At 40.4% G+C, this 27,579-nt stretch overlaps 1 protein-coding gene across 2 annotated transcripts in view; it reads right to left on the bottom strand.

The window, feature by feature from the left end:
• Positions 1-27,579, bottom strand: part of pum1 (pumilio RNA-binding family member 1) — a 29,045-nt gene continuing 1,466 nt past the window's right edge. Inside the window, exons 2-23 of one of the 2 annotated variants that reach the window (XM_032580676.1) lie at positions 22,387-22,559; positions 19,972-20,094; positions 18,984-19,052; positions 18,252-18,357; positions 16,615-16,808; positions 16,344-16,516; positions 15,991-16,255; positions 15,819-15,912; positions 14,244-14,342; positions 13,970-14,112; positions 13,498-13,636; positions 13,192-13,326; positions 12,575-12,874; positions 10,730-10,972; positions 9,525-9,795; positions 8,113-8,242; positions 6,910-7,044; positions 6,217-6,354; positions 4,302-4,427; positions 4,002-4,123; positions 3,040-3,232; positions 1-1,674 (exon numbers count right to left, since the gene is read on the bottom strand). In XM_032580676.1, the coding sequence (XP_032436567.1) occupies positions 1,543-1,674; positions 3,040-3,232; positions 4,002-4,123; positions 4,302-4,427; positions 6,217-6,354; positions 6,910-7,044; positions 8,113-8,242; positions 9,525-9,795; positions 10,730-10,972; positions 12,575-12,874; positions 13,192-13,326; positions 13,498-13,636; positions 13,970-14,112; positions 14,244-14,342; positions 15,819-15,912; positions 15,991-16,255; positions 16,344-16,516; positions 16,615-16,808; positions 18,252-18,357; positions 18,984-19,052; positions 19,972-20,094; positions 22,387-22,548 (3,492 nt within the window). In that variant the 5' untranslated portion in view covers positions 22,549-22,559 and the 3' untranslated portion in view covers positions 1-1,542. The remainder of the gene's footprint in view (positions 1,675-3,039; positions 3,233-4,001; positions 4,124-4,301; positions 4,428-6,216; positions 6,355-6,909; positions 7,045-8,112; positions 8,243-9,524; positions 9,796-10,729; positions 10,973-12,574; positions 12,875-13,191; positions 13,327-13,497; positions 13,637-13,969; positions 14,113-14,243; positions 14,343-15,818; positions 15,913-15,990; positions 16,256-16,343; positions 16,517-16,614; positions 16,809-18,251; positions 18,358-18,983; positions 19,053-19,971; positions 20,095-22,386; positions 22,560-27,579) is intronic. The other variant, XM_032580677.1, reaches the window with a different exon arrangement.

The raw sequence follows: 27,579 nt of genomic DNA, 5'->3' as shown, positions 1-27,579 counted from the left end.
TTAAATTTTCAAAGTTTTTTTTGTTTTGTTTGGTTTCAAAATAAAGATCACACAATTGTTTAGAGACAATCTACAACAGGAGTTACAAAAAATAGTTGCCCAGGCAATAAGCATACACAGGTTCTGTTAACTATACACATATGGTTACAGGTGTGCTCGTAGTAAATATACACAAGGCTGCTCCAAATGTACACCGCCGCCGTGGCGGGCCGCCTCGCTCACCCAAAAGGACATGTATGATACAGCACTTACAGCACTAGAGAAAAGAAATGCCAAAAAACACAAGAATCTCCTCTGTACAATCCATGGATTTACCCCCAGAAACCGGTTGTGGTATCAACTCAGGAGCTGAGTGGGTTTCAATCGGTACAATTTCAAATCGCCACGCCAACCGGCTTACCTGTACACAAACGTTTCGTGGGGTAAAGCGCTCCTATAAAAAGATCTTTTTTTTTCCTTCTTTCGTTTAATAAAAAAAAAAAAAAAAAAGACAAAAAGAACCTTCAACGTAAGCCTGAAGACACCACTAAGTCAAACAGAACGTGTCCAATTGGGAGTCAGTGGGAGACCAATGTCTTTTTAAGTTAAGCAGTGACATGATAAAGATAAAACCAAGCGTGGCGAATCTTTGTACAAGTACTACGCTGTATAGAAAGGGCTTTTCAAAACAAAAATTTGATATTACAATTTACAATATACAACAAACTCATATGTCACAACCAATGAGGTGAGAATATACACTGAAATGCACAGATTCTTTTTTTTTTCTAGAGATTTTTTTCTTTTCTTCTCATACCAAAAAAGGGTGGTAAAGCACTTTTACATTACAAGGGTTTACAAATGTACAATTATACAGTCAGAAGTATGTGGTCACTACTAGGATACATTATAGATACAGATTCAACATCAAAAACCAGAAAAACTACAAAGTTTTATATATATATATTTATATATATATGCAAAGGTCTACATCAAGTATACACGTTATATTTATAGAAGCAAGACCAGAAAACGAATCTCCCATGCTAAATGATCTGTCTGCTGGTTAAGCCGATGGCGTGTGTGGATTTGTCTATGATTCGGTGACGTTGGACAAATTAAATACTCCGTCTCATAGTGGTAAATATCTTCACTGGGGCGAGGCGGAGGAGGACGGGGGAACTGGGATTGTGTGCAGCAGTAGCAAAAAAAAAGTTAAATGATTTCAGTTCATCAGAAACAACAAAAAAGTGAGGTTTAAAAGGAGAAAAAAAAAAGAAGAGTAGATCAGGTAACGCCTCTTTATCGCCACCCCTGTCTGTCTGCGCTGCGTCCTCCACTTCAGCAGGTTGGGACTCGATGGGGGAGGGGTGACAGAAAAAAAAAAGAATCCAAGGCCGCCTGCCGTCTTCAGAGGCTGGAGGTGGGGATGTTTTCTGAAGGATCTGACAAGGGGCAGCTGAGGTGGAGCGACAGCTGGATAAAGGTGAGCTGAGAGGCGGGGCAGGGAGGGGAGGGAGTGGACATGATTTCGGGTTTGGTGTGGAGGAAGGAAGGTGGCTCTCACATGATGCCGTTAGGAGGACCACAGATCGGGCCGAGGTCGACGCCGTTCTTCATGTAGTACTTCTCCAGCTTGGCGAGGATGTGTTTGCCGTACGTGTACTTCCTCAGGGTCTGGATGTGGGGCCGGATCTGGGCCGACAGGGAGAGACACGCCCGTTAGTCACACCGGGTTTCTGCCGCGAAACGATTCAATGTAGTAAGGAGGTCAGACTCAAACCAGGACCTGCCACAAAGAAACTGGCTTTTCTTTTTGTTCCTTTGTGTCGGACCAAAAAAGGGTGGTAAAAGTTTTATGAAAATAACACTGAGGATTCTCCAGCTGCTATTAAACCACCATTAGAACGAAACATCAGCCAGCTGAAGCCAATAACCCTTGCACATTGACAGAATCAATAACAGTGATCCCACCACTTGTCCAAATGTAACTTTCTAGATTTTTCTGGTGGTTTTTGAACAGCATTTTGAAAGTGTTGGTAAAAAATAAATAAATACATACATATACAGTATATATATATGTAACTGTGTTTTATTATCTGTAAATTCAGAGGGGAAAAAAATCACAAACTGTTGATGCTGAAATTAGTTCAGGGATGTTACCTGTTTTGGTGGAAGGCTTCAACTTCGACAAATAAAGATCAGAAAAATTTCCTATAATGCATTAAATTAAGATACTTTGCAGCACTTGTGACATCTGATCACAAATAAAAAATAAAGTGCCAATGTTTTCAAGGTTTTAAGCTTCATATGACACTCTTAAACTAAAAGGGTAAAAGAAGTATTGTGTTTTTATTATTATTTTTGAAAACAATGTGGATTAATCAATGTTTTCTGTCAGCAACTCAAAACCCAAACTAATCAGTAGGACAAAAATCAAAATTTGTATGTGGAAAGTTGATGACTAATTATCTAATAATAAGTAAATAAAAAAAATCATAAAACTTACAGTTTTCAAACAATCATTACTGATTGTTTCAGTAATGACAAAGTCTGGAAATTAAAATCTTTTCCCACAATCATTTCCTGCTTTTTTATATATATCTTGTCAGACTAAAAAATAAAAATTGAGAAAATAAAATTTTATTCCACACTGTATAGGAGATTTGGTTGGCTTACTACACCGTTACAAGTCCAAACCCTTTTAAAACAATTACCTAGTAGCACTTTGGGAATTTAGGAAAAAATTATAAAAATAGAGGGCAGAAAAGACAAAAATGCTTTCTACAAGATTATTTTGTAAGCGCCTTCAGACTAACTGTTGGCTCCTTGTGATGTAAGCCACTGAAAATAACTTAAGCTTTCTAGTTACATTTTTACCACATTTAAATGCAAAATGCATCATTTGCACACATTTAAAAATGCAAAATTTCAACACGAAATAGAGTGAGGAAAAGAGTAGAAATAAATGTTTTATACAGCCGTTGCAGGAAGGCTTTAGAGGAAATATATCATAAATACCTCAGACTAAATGACACACGCACACATCCTTTCACCAACCTTATGCATGACGATTTTGCGCTGTGTGGGTTCGGCCACGTCGATCATCTTCTGCACCACGTAGTTGGCATACTGGTCCTTCATCATGGTGTATAAGGCACTGTGGGGACCCTCAGTCAGGCTGCACACCTCGTCTATCAGCAGCGCACGTTCTGCCCGAGACGCGTGGGTCACACACTTCTCTACCACGTTGCTGAGGGAAACAGAGTGACAGGGCGACCCGTCAGGATGAGACTCACGACTTGAGAGAAGCGTTTGTCTTCAAATTGGCCAGTAGAAGAAAAAATGACAAGAATATACTGGGAATATTTGTTTATTTCGGTATTTTCACATGAACTCTTTTAGCAGAGAAGCACAAAGGAGTTGAATTCTTCAACAAACGTGTGCACTTATTTTTAAAACCACAGTTCCTCCTTCCATTTAACTTTCCATCACTATGTCTGGACATACTGTAGAATTCAATAAACTATTAAATGTTGAAAATCATACAAGAAGACATTGTGACTAATGACTAAAAAGCATTTCTCTATTAAAATCTCTTTAAAAATGTTCTTATTTATTATTCTAATACTCTGAAAGACTAGACTTAAGGTTTTCCTCTGTTGCAAGCCGTAATGATAAACTTACTTTTGTGTTTTAGTCTTCTAATTTAATATCCTGTACATGCATGCTGAGTTCATGCCAAAGGAAACATCCAGTCATGTGCAGACACACACTAAGACACTAAAAGCCACTGACTCAATGTGCTACTTGTGCTGCAGAGGATCTACTGCGTGTGGATGTTTGATTCAGAGTAACAGGCCCCAGCAGAGCAACATAACACCCTGCAGGCCAAATAAAAAAAAACACACTGGTGAAACGAGAACTCATTTTCAGGTGTGGCTGCCATTATAGAGAAAAGAAAGGAGAAAAAAAAACCTTCTGGAATAATGTGCAGAAAACGAGCTGGGAGTGGAATTTACCTTGCAAACTTGTGCTGGCTGAGTCCCAGGACGTTGCCTCTTATTTCAGCCACGATCTTGCTCTTATCCTCGGCCCGGCCGTGCTCCAGAACGTGCTGGATGACGTAGTTCCCATACTGGTCCTGAATCAAACCAAACCGCACATACTTTCAACCAAAATGCGAGGCGGACAGCTGGGGGATCCGACGTCACATCGGACGCTGCCAGATTCTGAAAATCCGGAGGCTCAGCGCGAGGAGAGGAGTCACCCTGAACAGCGTTTGTTGTTTGTATATGTGTGTGTGTGCGTGTGTGTTTTACCTGCACTAGCTGCTCTGTGTGCTGATGGAGCTCCTCCAGTATAGGCAGCGTCTGTTCGGGAAGGCAGTGTTCAAGAATACGCTGGATGACTCGGCAGCCATATGGGTGAGTAGAGAGGGCGAAGACCTGCGACGGGAGTAATTATTCACCGTTAGTCATTTCCCGTACACACACACACACACACCCCCACACACACACACACACACCCCCACGATAAAGCTGAGGTGAGTGAGCGCCGCACTAATGTTCCCTTTCTAAAAATATTTTCACGTGGTGCAGAAAGGAGCTGCAGCAACAGATTTATCTGAGTCTGTTCCCTCACATACCGAGCCTGGCCCTGCACAGGGCAAGGTGAAAGCAAATTCCTTCGCCGCTTCCAGCTACGTAAACAAATCTCAGCAACCAAGCAGAAAATATGCAGTTACACAACACACACATACAACAGACACCACACCCATCAGTGACATTTACTGTCATGACCGAAAGCTTTCATATAAACTCAGTCAGTTCCTGATCATCTTCTGCACCGTGTAGTTGACATACTGGTCCAAAAGTATTCACAGCCCTTAGATTTATGCACATTTTGACAGGTTATAGCTACAGATTGTTATACATATAATTGGGATCAAAAATGACACATGGTTAAGCCTGTCGCAATAGCCAATTAACCAATTAACCAATTAATTGCCTGATAAATTGATTTCCTTTATGATCATTAATATTCTTTAGGAGCAATTTTGTTTAAAGACTTCATAATGTTTTTTATTAATGGTTCCGGTTGTGCGAGTGTTTTTTTTTTCATGTTATTTATTGCTTTTGGTTATGTTTCTTTTTTTTGGTTATTTAAAATATCTCCCAGTTCCTGTATTAGGTGTTCTTCGCAAAATGTAAGTTTATTGATCTTTGAGAGGGAGAACTTGCATTATTATCCAATTATCAATATTTTTATGAAAATGGTCTCAAAACAACAACATTATATTTTATCGCAATAATTTCTGGAACAATTTAACGTATTGGAGAGCATCTGTAAGCAAAAGTCAAATTTTCAAGCCTTCCCACAATTACCTCGTATTCATCTTTTATCTTTGACTGCACCATTCTTAAACTTTCTAATTTTAGGGTAATTCAGGCGGTCCTGGTTGTGTTGTGTTAAGATGGTTCCAGTTTCCCTATGTCTGAATAAAAGCCTCCCCTACAACATGACACCGCCGCTACCGTGTTTCACCATGGGCAGGGTGTGTTCAGGGTCATGTCTAGTGTTGATTTTAAGCTGTAAACGTTCAGAGAACCTTCTTCCACACATTTGATGCGTTATCCTCTAGACGGTTTGTGGCAAACTGTAAATGAGATGTTTTATAATTTGACTATTTCTTCCTTACACTCCTCTGTAAACTTTAGATTTGAGGAGGGTCAAACTAACAGCTTCTCCCACCTGAGCTGCAGGTTCCTGTAAAACTAACAGTTGCTCTCGGCCTCTTCACTGCTTCTCTGATTAATTACATCCTTGCCTGTAAGTTTTGGTGGATGGAAACATCTTGGTAGATTGTATTTCAGGGTAATGTTCTGCAAGCTACTCTTACTTTCCCCCTGTTCTCTAATCTTCTTCAATAAACCTCAAATGAACAGAGCAGCTGCATCTACTCTGAGATTCAATCACATATCGGGGTTTTTATTTCCAAATTAAGCGACTTCTCAAATCAGTTTTATTTAAGGGTTGCAGGAAATCCAACAGTCTCTAATAAAACAACAATTAACGTCTTGAAATTTGTTTTGACAGACAATATAACAGCAACAACGAGCGAATGTGTGTGTATGTGTGTGTGTGTGTGTGTGTGCTTGGATGACAGCCAAACCCCGGCAGACTTTAGTGACTGAATGAGGAAGGACTTTGAGGTGGAGCGCAGCAGGAACCCACCTGTCCCTTAAAGGCTTCAATGATGAAGTGCAGCGCGTGAGGCTGGACGCATTCGATGCACTTCTGCACGACGTGGTTCCCGTTCTGGTCCTTCACGCACTTCAGCACGTGGCCGTCCAGCTCGCGCACCATGTCGCTCTGCAGGGGGCGGAGAGAAGAATGTGAGGGGAGGGACGTGTAATTGTTAGTAATCAAATATTTCCTGGAGGCATTTCGCAAACTCTTTCAGTGTGGCTCAGTGCCCAACAAATAACCCTGGACTTTTAACACATGCCCTACTGGGAAATCTATTGGGGTCCATTAAGGAAAGATTGATAGTTGCTTTCCCCCCCCCCCCTCCTCACACACACTTTTCTAAAAACACAAGATTTGAGCAAATGCCTGGACATCCTGTCTGGACTTATTTATCTTCCTACCTGCAGTTCTGCATTTGCATATAAACAGAGCCATTATTTGTGTGAATGCAGGGAGCCTGCTGTTCCACCAACAAGAACCCCACACTGAAGATGAAGCACGCTTTCAAAGCGAGAGACGCACCTCTTCATCGTTTTAACAGATCTACGAGGAACCCTCGCAACTTTATGGCAGCGTTGCGAAGCAGCGCGGGGATGATGGGTACTCTGGCGCACCAGGAAATTAATCATTACCCCCCGTTTCAGTGTAACACAGTGAGACGAGCGGGACTGTACTTACAATGACCTGCTGCTCCGAGGGGATGAACTCCAGGGCTTTCTGGATGACCCTGCAGCCGTACATCTGCAGGGCCAGAGACAGAACGTGACCCCGGATTCTTTCGGCCAGAGCCAGCTTCTGGTCCAGGCTCCCAAACTGAAACGAAAACAAACCCGTGACTTTTCTTTATCGTAAACAAGGTTCGTTCTCTTTTACCACAGCAAAAGAAGCATTTTCAAGGTACGTTTTCGAAAAGGGCTAAAACGATTAATCGGATGAATCGATTGTTGAAACAATTGTCAACTGATTTTGTATTTGATTAATTGTTAAGTCAAAAAAGTCAATTTCCTGCAGGAAAAACAACATTCTGCACAAAAATAGATACATTCTGCATTTGCAACTACCAAGAACTCCTCAAATGGTGACCGTTTCAAATTCTATAAAAACAAAATCTCTTTAGCGTCTTTACCTATCCAAATAATAATCAAAATACCAGCCCTGCGCTGTGTTGATGCTAAGCCCAGCAAAAACGACAGAGCTTTTCACATTTTGATGTAAGGATTTTTAAAAAAAAATGCAGATTCACTTTTGCTACAAATGAGATCAAGCATACACTAAAGGAAGACTATGGCATTGTATTTTAGGCAAGACAATGTTTATTTTCTTATTTTAAAAAGGAAATGATTTGTTTGCTTGAATCTTTTAATGCATATCTAGTAGTGAATAAAAGAGGCTTAAATGAAAAATATGCAGAATGTGCCAATTTTAAAAATCTGATTGTCAGAATAATCGATAGATTGCTAGTAAACTAAAATGTGACATTTTTTTGAAGTCTCACAAATTTAACACAAAAAAATCCCAATTTTAATAACCAACTTATAAAAAATAAAACCACTTTTATTTCAGTTACACAGAGCAAAAACTCACTGAGCAATTTGTGTTCATTTAAATGACCTTCCTGTTCAAATTAAATCCTTAAAGCGTTTAAATTATCACTTCACTTTCTGAAAAAAGTCTTTTCTCATAAAAGTCTATTACAACTTCATTACAAAGCTGTGCAAATGGAATATAAAGCACTTTCCAGGACTTTATACAGAAATCAAGTACTTTCCAGACCCTGGAAACACCTTATTGAAGCATTTTCAAACATTTCAAGCACCCTTACAAACCCCGAGTGAAGAACTGAAGGAGTCTGACTTTCACACCAACTCAATCTCTGCATACCTCAAAGAACTTCTGGATGACGTAGTTTCCAAACACGTCCACCATGAGCTGATAGGCCGCCTGCAGGATCTCGCTGAAGACGAGCTGGCGCTCGGCTGAACTGGCTCGCTCCAATTTTAACTGGATAAACCTTTAAAAGTGGGGGGGAAAAAAGAAGAAGGAAATGAACACAGATGTACTTGTTGTCTTCCTCAATATTTAATTCTCCATTTGCCTTCGGAAGATGGAAAAAGACAGATGTCTGAAAATCCACCCGGTGCATCGAGAGGATTTACAAAAGTTTGCTTGGCAGCGAAAACAAATAAACCGGCAGAGCAATAAAGTGAGACAGAAATGGCTCCTATATCTTTAACCTGAGGGAGCAGCCAGACAATATGAGATGAATTTCAGAGTGGAAAGAGCGCATAAAGAGAGAGATGAAGAAACTGAGCAGCAGGCTGGGAGGTGAAATGATGGATACCAGGCAAGGATGGAAAAACAGACAGCGATCCAGAGGAGAGAAAAGGTTCTGGAATGAGAGGCCTGGACGCTTTGGGTTATAAATAGTTCATCTCAGTAGAAAGCTCAGCCTCACTGGTTAAAATTGACCCTAAAACAAGGAGGGTGGTTTCCACGGCGACAAACTATAAACAACCCTCACATTGAACAGAGAGGACACCAGATAATTCAGCTGTTGATTGTATTATAGACTTTATGACGGCATAAACTGAATGCATCTGAAATATGTCCACCGGTGTTACAGTCTTATTCGTTTCTAATTAGTTGTAAACGAGTAGTTTAAAAGTACAAAGCGTTTTAGATTAGTTACATCTTCTTGGTTTAACCGGTTGGTCAGGAAATGAACGTTTTATACCAGATCAAAGCTCTCAGAGTTCATTTCTATCTGCTGTCCCTGACATATTAAACTCTCACTGCATTAGGAAAAACAGCAGCGTGTTTTTTCAAATATAGAGAAAAGGGAATATTTCATTAAGAAAGTTGATGCTAAAAACATCTATTTATAAAAACTTTAAATGTTAAAAGTATGCTGTTCGAATGCATTTGCTTGTTTTGAAACACAAACAATAAATGTCTTTCAGAATTTTTATTTATTTTAATTCTGTGTCAAACGATAAACGATTGCACAAGTTAGATTGTATATTCAGTTATAATTTCATTGCTTAAAATCTGTTTTCATTTTCACTGGATTCATTTAAAATTGATCACAGAATCAGCTTTTACTAACGTTTCGGGCGTCAATTTCAGTCTGTAAGACATGAAATAGCAGCTTCCTTTTGTCCAAGGAACAAACAGCGATTTAGTGGCTCATATAAATATTTGTAATAAGAATAAATTCAATGTTTTTTGTTATGGTGACTCACAGGGTCCAGTGATTACCTAAGATTAGGACTGAGGTGTTAAACGGTGAGTACCTGCTGCCGTGCTGGTCCTGGCTGAACTCCATGATGTGCCCGGCGATGTCTCGGAGCTGCAGGTTAGGGTAGCGGTTGTTCCTGAAGTCCTCCAGCAGGCGGCTCCTGCCCGAAGGCATCACGTCAGACATGCCGTAGCGTAGCCGTGACGACGGGAACAGCTGGCTGCTGGGCGAGAAGAGGGAAGAGCCGGAGCTGGCTGCGCTGCGGTACTTGGCCTCTGCTCCCGGAGCCGCCGAGATGAAGCGGCCGCTGCCGTTAGTCAGGCCTCCTGTGGGTCAGACGCAGTCAAGGTCGTCATGGTTTCAACAACAGGCTTCTTGCAAGCCGGGAAATTGTTATTTATATCTACAGGAACGTAAAATCTTCCATGAAAACAAGAAAAGGGCAAAGAAAGGGCTCTTAGAATGAACTTTCGACTTTATGCAGTAAGATTCGGATAAAATTAATTTCTTTAATCTAATTTTATTGCTGTGTTGGACGTTATACCATAAAAATTAAAACTGAGCTCTGCAGCACTGAAACAGGGCACTGGATGGCAGCACAACCTTAAACATGCCTTGACTGGGGAAGAAAAATCTTCATAAAAAGAGGATTTCCAGTGTTCTTATCTGCTTCAAAACCAAGGATATCATAACAAAACACACCAAAAGTCTCTCATACAGCCCTGCTGATTAAACCAGTTCATCTGTAGATTAACTGTACTCTCCCTTACTGTACAAACATTTATGTGACTACACTGGACTGTGTACACAAATCTACATCTACGTGTAAACATTCAGAAACATCTGCACCACATGTTTAAGGTGTGGTTCAAGCTTGGAAATGAGTAACACCCAAAACATAGGCCTATTTGTTTCCTGCAAAACATGACCTTTAATGATGCTAAATGGCTGCTACGCAGCAGCGGCGAACACTTGAGAAATGATGAAGTTAGGTAATCAATCAGGGTGATAATTAAACCATAATGAGGCTGTCAGTTCGGCTGGCATTTCACCAGAGTGTAGATGACTGAGTTCTGTTTTAATTTGTCAGACGTCAATCAGACCAAAACGAGTCTCAGTGGTGAGTAGCTCCTAACATCACAGAAGAAAAGACGGCCATGTTTTTATTAGTTGGTTTGGAAGAGATTGTTAACCGAGTCAAAGATCATTTAGAGGCTCGCTTTTAAATGCTTTAAGATAAATAAAATCAAAGGCACTTACCGAGATTGAGGTTGGATGAGGAGCTGTGATTGGACAGCGAGGGTGGGGGTGTGAGGGAGTGGGACGGCCCCTGGTTGGGGAGCGGCATGCCCACCGGGCCGGGGGATGGGCTGAAGCCCAGGGTGCCGTTGTAGAAGCCCCCGTGACCAATGGGAGTGAGACTGGATGGGGTGCGCTTGTACAGCTCGCTGTTGCCCGTCAGGGAGTCCCGCCTGGAGCCACTGCCACCACTAGAGTTGGCCACTAGAGGGAGACAATATCTATCGTTACCATCTGAGCTGGGATCATCAATCAGCTGTGTGGTTTGTTCACAGCTGCAAGGGAAGTAAGCCTGGCAGAGTTAATGCAATAACTCAAGTAATTACATTTACTTAAGTTACTTTTTTGAAAGAAAAAAAAAACTTTAAGGAGTATTTTTACTAGGCAGTACTTTTTACTTGAGTGATATTATTATAAAGTATTGCTACTCTTACTTGAGTAAAACTTCTGGATTTCCTACCCACTAAATGAAAAACCATTATGTTTTAAAATTCACCAGGCACAGACATGCAGTTTTTGTTTAAGTTTCATAAGCTTTTTTATTGAAAGAAACTGATTTTCAATTTTTTTTTTTTGCCTGATTTTGTTACTTGTATGAATTGTCATTTTCATCCTTAAAATACCCAAATTTCCACTTCAATTTATATTTTGTTCCATCTGATTATGTAATTTGTAAATATTAAATGGTACTTGCGTAGACTTTTTAACAAATACTTTTTTAATCTTACTTGATTAATTTCTTGGATGGCCACTTTTACTTGAGTAAAAACATGTTGAAGTAGTGACACTAACTTTAGTACAATTTTTGGGTACCTTTGAATCCTGGACACTCCTGTGTGACCTATGACACTTACTTCTTCTTAAAAACACAATAAAATATGTTCATTAGGAAAATTGGTCAAAACTTTTTTGATTTCTGATAGCTTTTTCTTCATTTCATATTGAGTAATTAAAATTTAAACAAAAACTGTTTTCTATTTCTAAAAATAACCCCATTCTGTTGCATAAGTGTGCACACCTCTTGAACTTTTCTGCATTTCGCGTTACAACCACTTTTGTTTTAAGTTTAAGATTTTATGTGATAGACCAACACAAAGCAATGCATAGTTTTAACATGGAGAAAAATTATACAGTTTTCATAATTTTTTATTCACATATAAAATGCTTAAAAGCGCGTTTTAAATTTAACTTTGACTGAGCCATCGTAACACATAAACGTCCTTCATTTCAAACCACTGCAGCTCTGACTGAATGTTTTGTTTTTCCTGCAGGAAGGTCAGTTTTTTGCACCATAAAAAAAGATTTTCTTCCAGGATTGTGTCCTTATCTAGTAAGGAAAAGCATTCCCACAGCACAGTGCTACCAACACCATGCTCAGAATTATATGAAATGTTAGCTTTATTGTGCAGATCAGAGTGCTTTCTTATGTTTGTTTGCTGAGTTTTCTACAGTTTTAAAGTTTAAACTGAATTTCTGATGGATACTATGCTGAGTTTAACTTAAAAGCAACATAACGTTATTTACTAATTAGATGACTTTCAAAAGCAATTGGTAGCCAGGAGGATTTTATTTAGGAACGTAAAGGTCATTAAATAAATGTTTGTCTCACTTTTCCCATTTTCCATGTGGAAAAAAACATGAAAACCAGGAATGTTTTCCCCTTAAACCCAAGTTAGTCACTACTTTGTGTTAGTTTTTTTTGCAGAAAAACTTAAAATACGATGACGTTTGTGGCAGAATGTGGAAAAAGGTTCAAAGTGCAGCAATACATGTGGAAGACTGTAAATGTGGACAATTTATCCTCACCTGCGGTGCCAAAACCTCCCAGCGTGGCTCCCAGAGTGGCGCCGAGCGAGGAAGAGGCCTGCTGGCTGAAGCCCAGCGAGGCCGACCCGGGTCCCGGCTGGCCTGAGCCTTGTGAGAACAGAGACGAGCTCTGGGAGGAGGAGCTGAGGGACGAGGAGCCGTAGAAGGAGCTTCCTCCCAGCGTGCCGCCAGGGCCGCCCTGCTGCTGAGGCTGCTGGGATGTCATGGCACGAAACGGACCGTTCGCTCCGCCGCCCAAACCACCGTTGGCACCTCCGGCTGAAGCTGCTGCAGCTGCGACTGGAAGAGAAGCGACACAGGGTAGATAAAGAATGGATTTAACGATAAATTAAAAGCTTATATGCGTACCCATGAGGTTCATTTGTGTAGCTGGTGCATCAAAACACAAACCAAATCACGTTGTGACTGAGCAGAACTGACTTATGGGGGAAAGAAAATCTACTAACGCAGCAGAAGATAAAATCTCATAATCCCTTAATTGCAACCTCAGGTTGAGTTTGACGTTCACAACGTGTTTATGATCACAAAGGGCGATCTGCTGTTTTGTGTTTGAGCTGAGCTCATTTTCATGCGCTTACAGTCAAACTCCGCGCTACCTGCTTGTGCTGCAGAGGGGGAGATGATGACAGAGGCAGGGGCCATGAGGCGGACAGGTCCGCTCCTGGCTCCGGTGTTGACCACCAGCGCCCCCGTCTGGTCGTAGTAGGCCGCAGGTGCCAGGACAGGGTATCCTGAGAAACGGAGAACAGACCCAGCATGGCTCCTTCGTTATATGAAGTGAAAAACTCCTCGTTTGAATATCCCTAATCACTGCATTTGCATAACAGTATTGTAAGGGCGAATACATTTGCAGAAACTCGCTTCCACAGCAATAAAAGCCATTTGAGAAATGTTGTACTAACCGGGGACGCCTGCTGCTAACCCCTGCCCGAAGGCAAGCGCTGAGTTTACCGCTGCCGCGGCAACCAGCTGATCATTCTGCTGACCCTGCTGACCCTGGCTGGGGGTCAACGGACGCTGGCTTCCTCCAGCTCGCATCACCTTCACAAAAATCACACACAAAATGTTACCAGAAAAAAAGCTAGATCTGGACTCAAGAAGTAAATAAAACACTAAAAGCTCAGAAAAGCTGCATGCTACTCTATAAAGATGCGTAAATGTCTATAAAATTGAAATATGTTGATAAGTATAAATCTGTAAGTTAAATAATTAAGGGAGAATGAAGCTGGAACTGAAAAAAATGTAAAATGTCTTTTAAATATTTAAATAAAAATACAAATTTTTCATCTCGTGAAGCATTTTAATCACTAAACAGGAGCTGTGAGAGAATCACTTGCAGCCGGGTGTATTTTCTCTGCCTGGTGGAAAACTGACCTGCTGCTGGTTCTGCTGACCCTGTCCTGCCGCCTGCTGATTGGCCGAACTGTTGGCTGCAGCAGCCTGCTGCTGGAAGAGGTTGGCAGGATAGACCCCCCACGGGGTCACACCGTAGTACTGTGGAGGCATCACTGCAGGACCTGCAGGAAACGCGAGAGCAGAGAGGTTAGCGGTGGCTCTGCTTATGAAGCTGGACAAACAGAAATTAAAACAAACATTTAGCACTAAAGGGATTCTTGGTTAAAGATCGGTGCAGCGAGCCGCATCTGACCGAGAGTAGCTGCTGCTGCCAGTCCCGCTGCGTAGGGGTCCGTCCCTGGAGGACCGGCGCTGATGATGTAAGGATTGGGTACAAATGCTGGGGCGAGACCTAAAACAGGAAAATGAAACGGTGAGTATGAAGCAGTTCGGACTTTAAAGAAATCGGCACCAGCCAGTAAAAGTCTTATTGGTAGCGTTTCCCTTGCATCCCTATATTGATTTGACTGTTGGTGCAAATATATTCATCACAATCCATGTTTTGCAACTCAAAGTGTTCAGCACAATGTTCAAGCTTCATGCATAGAGAGGTTATTAAGCTAACGCAAAGTAATAAAACACAGTTGGAAGCAAAGGCTGAAGAATTAAAATTAGTTTTACTAAATTTCTTAGGATAAAATAACATTCTCTCAGGAGGTGAAACTGATTGGTCACTTGAACTTTGTAGTTATTTTGAACATGCAACATCTGTACATTTATTATATTAATCTCCTGTAAGATATCCATACAGCTATATTCACCTTCACCAAAACCTTTTTTTATTCCATATGATCTATTACAAATAAACAAATTGGTTTCGCCTCGTCTTAGCTTTGCAAAAAAAGTAGAATATATGAATGATTTTAAGAATAACTGTAAAATAGTCCTTCAATTGTTTGTTTTTTTGTTCTTTTTTAAGAAAACTCCCAACCTTTTCACCAAGCATTATGCCATCAACATTTTATAACTAACTGTGCAGACGATGTTGGAACAGCTTCATCGAAGACGACCAGAACGAAGTGTAACGTTGCTGTGTATTTGTTGCTTGGTACTACACGTTGTCAAACCGGAAAAGCCAGATTATTTATTGTCAAACTGAATTCTGTCAGGCGAGGCGCTATCTAGATACTATCAGCATGTGTCTGGAAAAGTAAGAGTAGGCGATTATTATGAGAAACAGACATGAAACGTGGTGAGTCGAGCTGAAACACTATTGAATCAATATTTGAGTGGCAGAGGACTTCCTATTTCTCAAGCTTTCAGACAAAACCAGTCGCTAAAGAGTTCTGGAGGAATTGTTTTAAAAATTGTTTGTGTAACATTATTTTGGGAACTTGTTAGGAAAAACCCCCCCAAAAAACTAAAACAACCATCGGTGGAGTGACAGACAAGACACAAAGCAACGTGAGAGCAGCACAATTAGCTGCTAATGATGAGCAAGTTGCCGTCTGCTTCTGGGTGTATCGCCACTGTGTTAAAGGGACAGGTCACAGTTTCATTCAGCTGGGACCGCCGTTAGGCCTGTGTAGCTCAAAATCTCAATGACTTGGGAGATCAAGCTGAACAAAGATTTCTTTAAACACATTTTATATTAACTGAACATTCATCCTCCTTATACGCTTGATTGTTTCAGCGCTAGTAAAGTATTTTAAAAGGTAAAGCTGTATTTTATTAAAGAGAATCTCCATTGATTTAAGTGCCTTTTAAAAAAAATCGGAGGTCTTGGATAAACTGCATTTATTTCTTTTATATAAACACCAAAATAAACAGTAAAAAACAGTGGTAAAATCGGTGCAGCTTCAGTGTGAACAGGTGAAATGAGACTTACCAATGTGAGGCTGCTGTGCAGCTGCCAGCGCGTACTGTTGCTGCTGAGCGGCCGTTAACTGCTGCACAGCCAGAGCGTTGTTTCTCTGAAAAAGCTGAGAACATCATCGCAGTTTAACGTCAACTGAGGCGCCTGGAGAAGCCATCGTGCTCTCTCTGCCCGCAGCCATTACCTGCTGCTGGTTAGTGTAGTCAAACAGGCCCACAGTGGGCGCAGAGTCCATGGGCATCTGAGAGTTGTAGTCGAACTGAAGCGGCTCCATCACCGACTCCATGGGGTCCATGGTTACGCCTCCTTGGTCCACCCCGGAGAAGTCGTCAGGGGGTTTGGGGCCTCCACCACCCCCTAGCGGTGTCAAGCCTTCGGGCCCGACCCCTCCCGGACCCCCCAGCAGGTCGCCCTCGGGGCCAGGAGGAGGCATGTTGCCAGGGGGACGACTGCGGGGACAAGAGAACGCCGTTGGGTCAGTTTTCCCGTCTGACTAGCGAGCGCTGCTCCAACAAGACCGATCGCCGCGTCTCTCACCCGAACTCCTTCACGTCGACGTCCAGGCCGTTCTGTACGGGCAGCCCGTTCGGGTTGATGACGTCGTTGATCACGTCGCTTTCACTTTCCGTTAACTCTTTCAGCTTCTCTGCCTCGAACGTCGTCTTCGGCTTCTCCCTCTTCTCTTCCTCCACCTCTCCGTCTCTCTGTCCCTGCGTCATGGAACGCGGACGAGAAAATAATAAACACAATATAGAATATCCAAGCAAGATTTGTGAGAGTGTTTACGTAATTAAGCTGAAGGGCTCACATATGGTCCTTTCCTGAGGCAGGGGTCCAGCTTATCAGCCGGTGAGGACGACAGGACGTACTCCACCATGCTCACCCCCAGGCCACCACTTTCAGAACGCGGGGACATCACCGATCCCACCCCAACTTCACCCCCGCCGTGGAAGCCCTGCCCCGGCCGACGGGACACCATGATGGGCTGAGACACAGAGTGATCTGCCGTAAAAGGGACAGAGACGCAGGATTAATGCAAGGCTGTCTCGATAACTTCTGCTGGATGATAAATTGTCCCAGAAATTATTGCGATAAATGATAATATTGCTTCAAACCATTTTCAATTAATATGACAATAACGACATATTGATGGAAGTACACTCTCAAAGATAAAAAAAAAAAGACTTTAACTTCTAAAGAACATTTAACAGTGGAACTGGAAAACATTTGAAATATCCAAAATAAACAAATGACCAAAACAGGAATAATTAAAATGGATTATGACATTACTGTATCCAAAATGGGCTGCACAGTGGCGCAGTTGGTGACACTGTTGCCTTGCAGCAAGAAGGTCCTGGGTTTGATTCCCAGCCTGGGGTCTTTCTGCACGGAGTTTGCGTGTTCTGTGCATGCGTGGGTTCTCTCCGGGTAGTCCGGCTTCCTCCCACAGTCCAAAAACATGATTGTTAGGTAAATTGGTCTCTCCAAATTCTCCCTAGATATGAGTGTGTGTGCATGGTTGTTTGTCTTGTCTGTCTCTGTGCTGCCCTGCGACAGACTGGCAACCTGGACAGGTTCCGTTCTCGCCCGGAACGTTAGCCGGAGATAGGCCCCAGCACCCCTGCTGACCCCACTAGGAACAAGGGTGTACAGAAAATGGATGGATGGATGGCTGTATCCAAAATTGCATTTCAAAAAATAACTGTTCAGCTTAGACAGGGAAAACAGGCAAAAGTGACAGGAAGTGCAAACTAACTACTTCATACTGAGTACCAAATGTTTGAAGGGTTTCTTCAAACGGCGGCTTTTCAATGCTATTAAAGGGGAGCATCTCTTTAACAACCCTTGTCCATCTCTTTATTGCACTCATTGTAATCGATCGTAAAATTAATTGATTTGCTTATTGTGACAACGGGATGCAGAAGGAAACGAGCCTCCATAGCACTCCAACTGCTTCCCAAGGATTCCAAAGACAGACAGCGCAACTCAGAGAAGCACTTTTAATCATGCGCTTTTATTAGGACATAGAATCATTTTAATAGAAATTAATATATGCATGATTTTTTTTTCCTTTCTGTTTTCAAAACATGAACATCCTGTAAAATATCTTCAGAGGACTTTCAAAAATGTGCCCAGCCTCATGTTAAAACCTGCAGAAACATCTACAGTGAGGATGTTTTCTGGTGTGGCGCCACAGAGCTTCAAAGAAAGCAGAAAAATCTTTAGTCATGTCTACAGAAATAACTACGCTGAGCTGAAGTGAGGCAGCAGGATTTAGCTTGATTTTTACTTTGATGTCATCTTTTGATTCAGACAGGGATCTAAAAATAAAACCCTGTCAGAGGTGGTTTCTGGATGTCTTTAAAGACAGTTCCTCTGCTTTAATTTCGATGGTTTTGTTCTTCACTGTATCAAAAAAAACAAAACAACCAGACCGCTTAATACCTGAGGCACCCCACGCACTATCCCTCCACTGGTCCAAGAAGATCCCTTTTGGTCCATCCTTCCCAGAATCATCCACTTCCCAAAATTTCTTCCCAGTTAGGAGCTGCTGTAGAGACACAAGGAAAAAAGCGTTACGCAGAGTCAAAAATAAAGGAACATTTGAGCAGAAAGGTAAAAGAAAAAGCCCATGATATTACAATTTTTATTGTAAAAAGAGGGTAAAGTCTGCCTGAAAGGCTGTAAGAGTCAAAGAAATCCAGGTTGATCTTCCTGGATTTTCCATATTATGGGAAAAATGACTTTTTTTTTTTTTAAAAACCAGTATTTTGGTTTTGGCATCTTACCAGCAGCCTAGATATATTCTAAGTTATTAAATCTTTGCTACATTTCAGTTACACGAGAAAAAACTTTTTGACAAACTCTGTGACCTGTATATGTGAAACATGTTCTGTTTAAAGGAGAACAAATGTTGTTTGTAGACAATAAAAGTGCTTTTTTACAGTTTGCAACATTTTAAACAACAAATGATATAAAAATTCATCCTGATAGAAACACTTCAAATTTATGAATGATTTTTATTTTATTGACTTTTACTTGTAAGATTTTCAGTTTGACTGGGTGTGTAAATCACATGAGCCACAATTCTGTTTAGAGAATCTTTCCGAAATCAAAAGGTGCACAGACAGTTTTCGATTGCCTGAAGACAGGTACAGAAACCTGGATCTAACTCACCTCTCCCATCGCTCGTCCTTCTAAAGCCAGAGCCTGAAAGTCCTGATTCAGCTCGTACATGGACCGCACCTGAACATCAAAACAATAAATAAATTTTAAAAATACAGAGTCATAAAAACAACGGAAATGTGTACTTCCCAATGAGCCTCTTAAAAAGTTACTCTCTGCCTAAAGCATGAAATCATATGAAAAGTTCCCGGTTTGCAGCTCTCTTCTGCCACACTGAACGTTGATTTTGTTTTGTCTGGAGAATCATGAAGTGCTTCTGATAGAAGAGACCATTTAGGACACAGGTGTCAAACTCCAGTCCTCGAGGGCCGCTGTCCTGCAGTTTTTAGATGTGCCACTGGTACAAAGCACTGGAATGAAATGGCTTAATTACCTCCTCCTTGTGTAGATCAGTTCTCCAGAGCCTTGCTAATGACCTAATTATTCTGTTCAGGTGTGGTGCAGCAGAGGCACATCTAAAAGTTGCAGGACTGCGGCCCTCGAGGACTGGAGTTTGACACCCCTGATTTAGGAGATAAATTGCATTCCTAAAAACAACTTTCTTTTTTTTTTTTTTTTTTATATATTATATGTTTTTGGCTGGCTATGGTGACCTTTTCCCATTTTTCTGGCAGTAGGTAGACAGGAAGGGAGCAGAAAGAAGAGGAGGAAGACAACCATGACTAAGACCCACTGAGTCAAGCGTTGCTCCAAAAAAGCAACTTTCTTCTGATGCAATTATCCAGGCAAGCTACAGATGCCACATAAACACTTTTTGGTCAGAAAACTAGTATTTTCTTCATAATGTTCCTCAAGTCATTTTGTTGTGAAACCAGAGAAGTGATTGGTTTATTTTCTGGCTGTTTGAAGCACACATTAAAACACTGCTTGCTCCTCCACCGACTGTTGCTGTGCACTGCTGGTCAGCTAGACACAAAAAAGCCTCTTTTTTTTTTCTTGGTTACAAAAAAAAGACAAATTCAATCAAATATGTACACACCTGACTGTCATGGATGTTGTCTCCAGTGGGCCAGCGATGTTTGCCGGGCTGCTCGCCATGCTGCCGCTGGAAGAAATAATCTACCATGGCATCGTCCTGGGAACGTCCAGCGCCCGCCACACCCTTCGGTTAAAACACAGACAGAGATTATTACCGCCATATTGTGATAAAATCGGCAGAAATCGGCACTTCTGTGAGCGCAAACATGTGGAATATGTCTCCAGAGAAAATAAATTTAGTAAAATTCAAATCCTACATGCATTATATTTATTTATTTAAAAATTCTCTATAACTATGGGACAAAGCGGACAAAAAATATTTACCGGTCAATAACCAGTTCAGGTTTTCATCAATTACAAAACACACATTTCGTGGTGTAAACTTTGTGCTCATTGAACAATTGAGTGCAACAAATGTCGACCATAGATGGTTCCTCGACCTAGGCAGAAATTTTGAAAACGACACAAAGGAGGAATTAAAGGTTTATTTCCACTTATGCATCAAAACATATGACCTTAACCTTCCTCTGATTTACTGAAGCTAAAATAAAGAACAGAAAAGGGTTTCATTGTGTTCTCCAGGCCTACAAATTGAGACTGTTTGGTTTTGATGCTTTTATTGAACAACCTGTCCCCCAGATTTCTCATTACTTGACTTGCGATCATCAGTCAGGGTCAACAGAGGAAAAAATCATCCACAGACTGACATTTTCTGGGCTTGCATCATCTAAACCCGCAATGATCCGACCAGGGCTGCATGTTGATGCGCAAGAGTTAGATACATACTAACAGAAAGGAGTACTTTTCCAAATAACAGGAAAGATGACTTCTCCGCTTACTCATTCTGAGTGTAAACACTGAATTCCCCTGAAAAACATGTCTGCCACCACAAGTGGTCAACCAGCTCTGAAAACAGATGGACTTAATCATCCTCTTACACACAAGGAATGCTATCCAAATTTGACTTACGGTGACAGCTGTTTAATATTATTATTTTTAAAAAAAGAAAGTAGGTTCCTTCTTATGAGATATCCTAAAAGTATTAAACCAGATAATATGGCATTTAGCACAGGACTGACGCAACAAGAATCAGATCTGGTAACCACTTCTGCTTACACAGCAGCACCTCAACCAACCTGGGAAAAACAACTAAATGTTTATAATCTATGAATTACTTTCTCCATTTGTGAAGTAATACTAACAGTTTCTACGGGTCATTATATAGACAGTGGAGAATATTAATTACACTTTTGGTACTTTTTCTACAAACTGACTGTGAAAAAGTCTCTAAAAGATGTTTTTATTTAATTGCTGATTGCACTACAGAAGATGCAAGTGGTTTGTAAAGATAAGACGCATCTTAAAATGACAGACACACAGAACGGATTAGGTTTACAAAAAAAAAAAGAAGAAGTGAAGCACATTTGTTGCAATATAATTTTTCAGTTCCATTAGAGAAAACCTTAATGTATTTGGCTTTTAATCAAGTGGCATAGTGTGGTATAATTCATTTTCAGGTTTAGTAATCATAAAAACCTGCATTTATTGCTACATCTTACTGCTTGATGAAGGATCTGTAATGCTGTGGGACTGTTTTCTCTCTCAAGGTCCAAGAAACCTTGCGTGAGCATTCGGCTTCACGAACATTTGAAGAACACAATTACTTGCATGATAAATTAAAAGGATCTCGATAATTTCCATTCTGATGATTAATAATTTGTTTTATTTATGGTTAAATTTTTTATTCTTCCATGTGGGTCTCAACTGCTACGAAAAACAGCCCAAGTATTACAAAAACCCCAAAAAAACAAAAAAAAAAACCCACTTTGTCTAGATAATGAGCTATTTTAAAAACTTGACTAAATGTTGAGTCAAATTGATGCGCAGTACGCTGTTACCTAGCAACCCCAGCAGAGCTCCAGCACTTTTGGCTGCTGGAAAAGACGAATTGTCTGGATGTTGTCTTAACCATTCAGAAACCACTTGCTGAGTCCTTGTTGGTTGTGCAGGAGGCCCTACTAATGCTTTTCAAAGATGTACAGTTGTATAATTGTACATCTGTTTTCAGCCATTTTCACCTGCGAGTGTAAACGTTGAGTTGGTGGACGTGGCCGGCAGCAGCTTATTTGGGTTTAAAGTGACAAGAGGTCCAAAAACAGCTCATTCTAATAGCTCATTTTAGATGATTTTATGCAAAACATGTAAAGAGAATGTTTTGTTTAGCCCATAGACCTATCCTAACCTGTTCAGGGAAGCATAATAGGTCACCTTTAAGTCCTAAACTGGACTCTGAATAAATATGTAAATGCATAGGGAAGTAAATAAGCTCAACTTTCCCGCTTTCTTTTTAATCAGATGCATCCATTGATTTATGAATGAGCCAGAAGCAGAGAGGAATCAGAGTGGTAGGCATTACCTGCTGACTGGGGGGTGTGGCCTGAGGGGTCTGTCCAGTTGGGAGGGCATGTCCTCCGCTACTCAGCACCACAGGCATGCTGGGAGATGTACTTCTATGGTGGGGGCTGAATGAATCCTGCCAGAGCACTGCTTTCCTCTTCAACACACACACACTGCTCATTCCACCACAGCCTGTTCAGAGAGAGACACACACACAGACACACACGTGTTAGAAGACGACTATTGCAGACTGGTTCAATAGGCTGTAGAAAAGACACATTTGATTTGTCCAGAGAAGTTTAAGATGATTCCTGCTGATTTATAGGCTGCTACAAAGGAGAAACCGGAAATTCAGAGAAGCTGAACAAATAACAGTTGTAGTATTTCAACCCAAAGTGAAACTATTAAAATTTTATTTAGCAATTCTGTGTTTCATTAGAGAAACTGAGATTAAAGGCAGTTTATCAATATCAGTCTATATATTTTCAATCAATATCACTTTAAAACAAATGTCTTAGTATACAAATACTGGCAAAGCCCTTTACAACGCAGACTGGCATTTCCGACCTCAGATCAATATTCATAAACAGACTATAAATGGGAATTAGGGATGCCGGTGCACAGGAGTCGACTAATTTTGTACCTGGATTTGAAAGCTGCATTCATAAATTCAGGGAAAAGCAGTTTTCTGTGCTTTACTGGACAAAAATAGCCGCATGGCAGGTTGCATTAAAACAAACAGCACAGAGGAAAGAAGCTCATTATGTTACAGTGTTAAAACTGCATTTTTTTTATCTTCAATTAGTCAGACTAAAATTGAAAATCACACAGATTTGCAACATGATGCTGGCAACATTTTTATTTGTCGTTGGTCAATATGAGTCTGCCTCCAGCTCTAAATGAGGCTTAATCGCTGCTTCAGGGCTGGAGCCAGACCTGGAACTGCAGCGATGAAAAATAAATAAATAAAGTGTGGGGTGCTTTCAGCTCCACAAATTTTAGCTATGGCTTGAAAGCGCTGTTTGAAAGATACAGTAGTCAGCTGGAAAGACATATCAGCAATTTCACAAGTTTAGTTATATAAAAGGGTGTAGAGCAGACCCCCAACTATTAGTAGTTCGGTATTATTTCTGTGGACCGTAACTCCAAATTAATTGTATATTATTAGTTATTTGTGAAAATTCAGACTTTTCAGTTACAGGGTGACGTGTACAAAGCAGCCAGTCAAAAGCAATATACATCTCAATAGACACATGATCAATATCAATAGGTAATACATCCGACAGAATATTTAATAATTTCACTGAACTCTGATCCAGAATCGCACAGCATTCTGGGGGATGTAGGCAGAGGAAAAGGCTTTAGCTTCTCAACTTCTCGCGGTGGCATCAACTAATTCGCTCACTCTTTGGTTACCTCGCAACAACCTGAAGAGTAACTTGTGGTTACCTAGCAACTACCTGTTGAGTAAGTTGTGTAGCAGCAGCTTAAGGTTTCACCACCGTGCCTCATAACTGCTTAAGAATAAAAACAGCAGCACAGAGTGGAAACTGTGATTAAAACAGGAAAGGTTACGTCACTAGTTTGGAGGTATTCAAGTATCTCCAGGTTTCCCCCGGTGTATTATTAAGCCTGGCAGGCCACCATGCTTTACTTGGGCCCCCGCCAGGCTAAGCACTGTTTATTTATTTTGCTGGGGTTTTTTAATGTCTGCATTTTCTATAAAATTTATATTTGAAGTTTGTCATCATTTGTTTTTAGTTTAGTTTTGATATTGCTGAAATTGTTTGTGAGGTAATGTATTTTGCTATGTTTTTCATAATGTTTGTGAGATGCTATAACTGTTGAAGCGGTTGATTTGAATTTTGTGTTTAATTTAATTTTGTTTTGTCTTTGTGCGATGTCTGTAAGCAATGATTTAATTGTAATGTTTGGTGTGGACCCCAGGAAGAATTGAGGATCCTTAAATAAACAAATATCGGTATTGGTAATAAAATAGTGGATCGGTGCATCCCTACAAATCAACAGTGATGTTTCTCCATCCAGTGCAGGCTTTACCAGATGGACATTTTCATGGATGTGGTCACTTATAGTTTGCACTCATTAAACAATGTGCTAGTGCTGGACAATAAAACTATTTAAATAATTTATCGATAAAATAGGTAAATCCCGGTGGATTGAGAATAAAAGTCTTGTTTACCATTGTCACATATGAATGCATCACAAATCTCAAAGTGTTTGTTAAAGACTCTCTCTGCGTGTAACGTAATTCACAATCCGGATTGGTCAGGCCGAGTTATTTTGATTAGAAGGTGGAGAGGATTAAATACGGTTGAGGTGACTTAAAACAGTCAAACTCTTGTTTGGTTTAGTTTAGATTAGAAGCTACAAATCAGATAAAAACTGATGATGTACATCAGGACTGGAACATGAACAACAGAAATAATGGGATGAATATTACAGCTCGACAACACCATAAATACAAGATGCCCTGGGGGTTTTAGTTGGAAAAAAGACCACACAGAGAAATAAAGGAATAAATTAACGTTTAAAGAGACCAATGGGTTTTTTAAGCCACTTTATACCATCTACAAGTGGGGAAGGAAAAAAGTAATGTTTTCCATATAAGATTCATTCTTTGAAATGTGCCCCAATGAGAGCAAATGAAAGAATAATATGATAATGAAAAGGTTAGACACATAAAACTGAGAACTTTACTATCATAATCACTGTGTGACCAACATTTTTCCAGACCAGAGGAAGATCTGGGCAAATGTGAACCAGATTAGCCAACCCCTATAAAAGCCATTATTTTTAGAGGTTTTCATTTAAGTGTCAAATTTGCTCTTAATTCATGATTTAGGATTTGTCCACGTGTGATGAAAAAAAATTATACTGAGGGGGAACCAAAATTAAGAAATAACTAATTTTATTGGGCTCCAGATGCACAGTCGATTTAAAAGGTGTTTGCATAAAAGCATAGCCAAAAATAATTTTACTCGTACATCTGCACAATAATGAAAGACAGAGGAGGCCCACCCTGGACATGGACTCTACCACTAACACAAACATCGGTTATGGCAGTTATGCAGGTCTTTAGGAACCCAGATGCAACAATAATCATTTAGCATCTGGGTTAGAAAAAGAGCAGATGTAGAATGTAAAGTCTCTATATAAAAAGGAAACTGTCCCCAAAACCAAACTGGCAGGAACAACTGCCACCAGGCATGGAAGTGAGAGTCCGCAGTCCGACTCTTCTTTACAGAACGGTTTTAATCCATCCACAATGAGGGTTTTAGAGAATAAGCAGTCTTGTTTAATGTCCTGTAACAGCATCTTAGATGGATTTTAGGTCCAAACTTTGACTAGGCCACTCCAAAACCTTCCTTTTTGAGCCGTTAAGAGGTGAACTTGTGTGGATTGGATCGTTCCCCTGCTGCATGAATAAAGTGCGTTTGAGTTAGATAATGAACCAAAAGCCAAAATTCTCGTTTATGCTTTAGAGATGATGGTTTAATTAATAAAGGCCAAATCATCGAGGTCCCAGACCATAACACTGCCACCACCATTTTTCACTGTGAGTATGCTGCTCCTTTTCTGGCATTCTAGTTTTATTCCAGAAAAACTAACACCAAAACTAACACATTCTTGTCTCAGCAGCTGACAGAAAATTCTCCCAAAAGTTCTTGAAGGCCTCAAGATGCTTATAGAAATATGTTTTTCTTTGGCCTTTGAATGTTTTGACATATTTTGTCTACACTTTGATCAATAATGTACTTTCAAAACAAATAAAAGTCAAAGGTTTCTCAAAGAAGTCCAGTTAATATCAAAGTTAGCTTAACGTTAGCGTCACAGGATGATAAATCAAATGATTAAAGGGATCGACCTGCTATTGAAGATTAATTTTAGCCAAAAGATGACAAAAACTCATTTAAAAAGGTCACAGTAGGTACATAATCCCTTAACTACATCGAATCTAAAACTCTTGACTTAAGACAACAGATTGAGTCTACAGTTATACAATTATTTACATATTACAGCAATTATTTGCTTCATGCACAATATGCCCCAAGTCACTCATTAGTTTTCTTTTTTCTGGTCCTCATAGTGCTGTCAGCTGAAAAGCTTTAGCTATGAAACTAATCCGAAGAACAGTTTGTGGTGAGAAATAGCTGGAGATCAATATTAGCAACCATTTCAGATATTTTGTTTTTTAGTGCCATCACAAGAGTAATCACATGTCAGATTACAACACTTCTTTTGTTGTTTGTTTAAAAAACAATTTTTCCGTCTTTGGTTTTTCTGTTTACTTCTTTCTGCACGGGAATAACAGGAAAAACAAAGGTCAGTGCCTCCAAAGTACAACGAACAGCTCTCTCAAGCAGAATAACTGTTAAATCTGTTCACCTTATCTATTTGTACCAAATAAAACTCGCCACTCAGCATATTGCGCAAATGAAACTATTTGGGAAAAAAATAACGCTATCTAAGAATGTGTGCACACAAGAGGGAGACTACTCGCTTTATTTGCAAGATATGGAGCCAAACTGGTGGCTGTCATTTTGAAAAGGTCAGAGGTGGCCTGGTTACTTAATCAGGGGAAAGAGTGAAGGCCGTGTGGTGATTAAAAGCAGTTTTAAACCTGAAGAAACACGTGTGGGATATGGCTGCAGGTACAGTGACGTGCACCGTTTTTGTACGTCTAGAACCCTTTTCGGATTTTGTTACATTATATCCACAAAATGTAATGGATTTTAGTTGAATTTTTATGTGACTGACCAACACAAAGTAGAAGGTAACTGAAGTAGAAGGAAAAATTACACCTGATTTCCACGAACTTAAAACATAGAGCCGGAGTTACAACGTAGTGGCTTTGATCAAACCCACACTCATATCCAATTAAAAATTTATGGTGAGATTGGAAAATTCGTCTTCACAGAGACTCTCCACTCTGACTGAGCTGGAGGTATTTTTGAGTGGGATAGTGGTCAAACATTTTTAAGCTGGTCAAAACAAACCCCAGAAAACTGCTTTGACACAGTATGGCTACACAACTTACACAACTGTAAATAATATTTTGTTATCGCAAGTGAAGAACTGCCAGAACCACAGTAAATGTTCGCTAATTGTTTAAGTGCCAAGCGTCCAGGCTGTCTGTGATTGCAATGGTGACATTTATTATGTGTTTATTCTAAGTGATGTCATTATTGCA

This window comes from Xiphophorus hellerii, chromosome 13, assembly GCF_003331165.1.
Source record: "Xiphophorus hellerii strain 12219 chromosome 13, Xiphophorus_hellerii-4.1, whole genome shotgun sequence".
In the NCBI taxonomy this organism is placed as follows: Eukaryota; Metazoa; Chordata; class Actinopteri; order Cyprinodontiformes; family Poeciliidae; genus Xiphophorus; species Xiphophorus hellerii.
The sequence above is the reverse complement of the archived record's forward strand: the minus strand, read 5'-3'. Positions and strand labels throughout refer to the sequence as shown.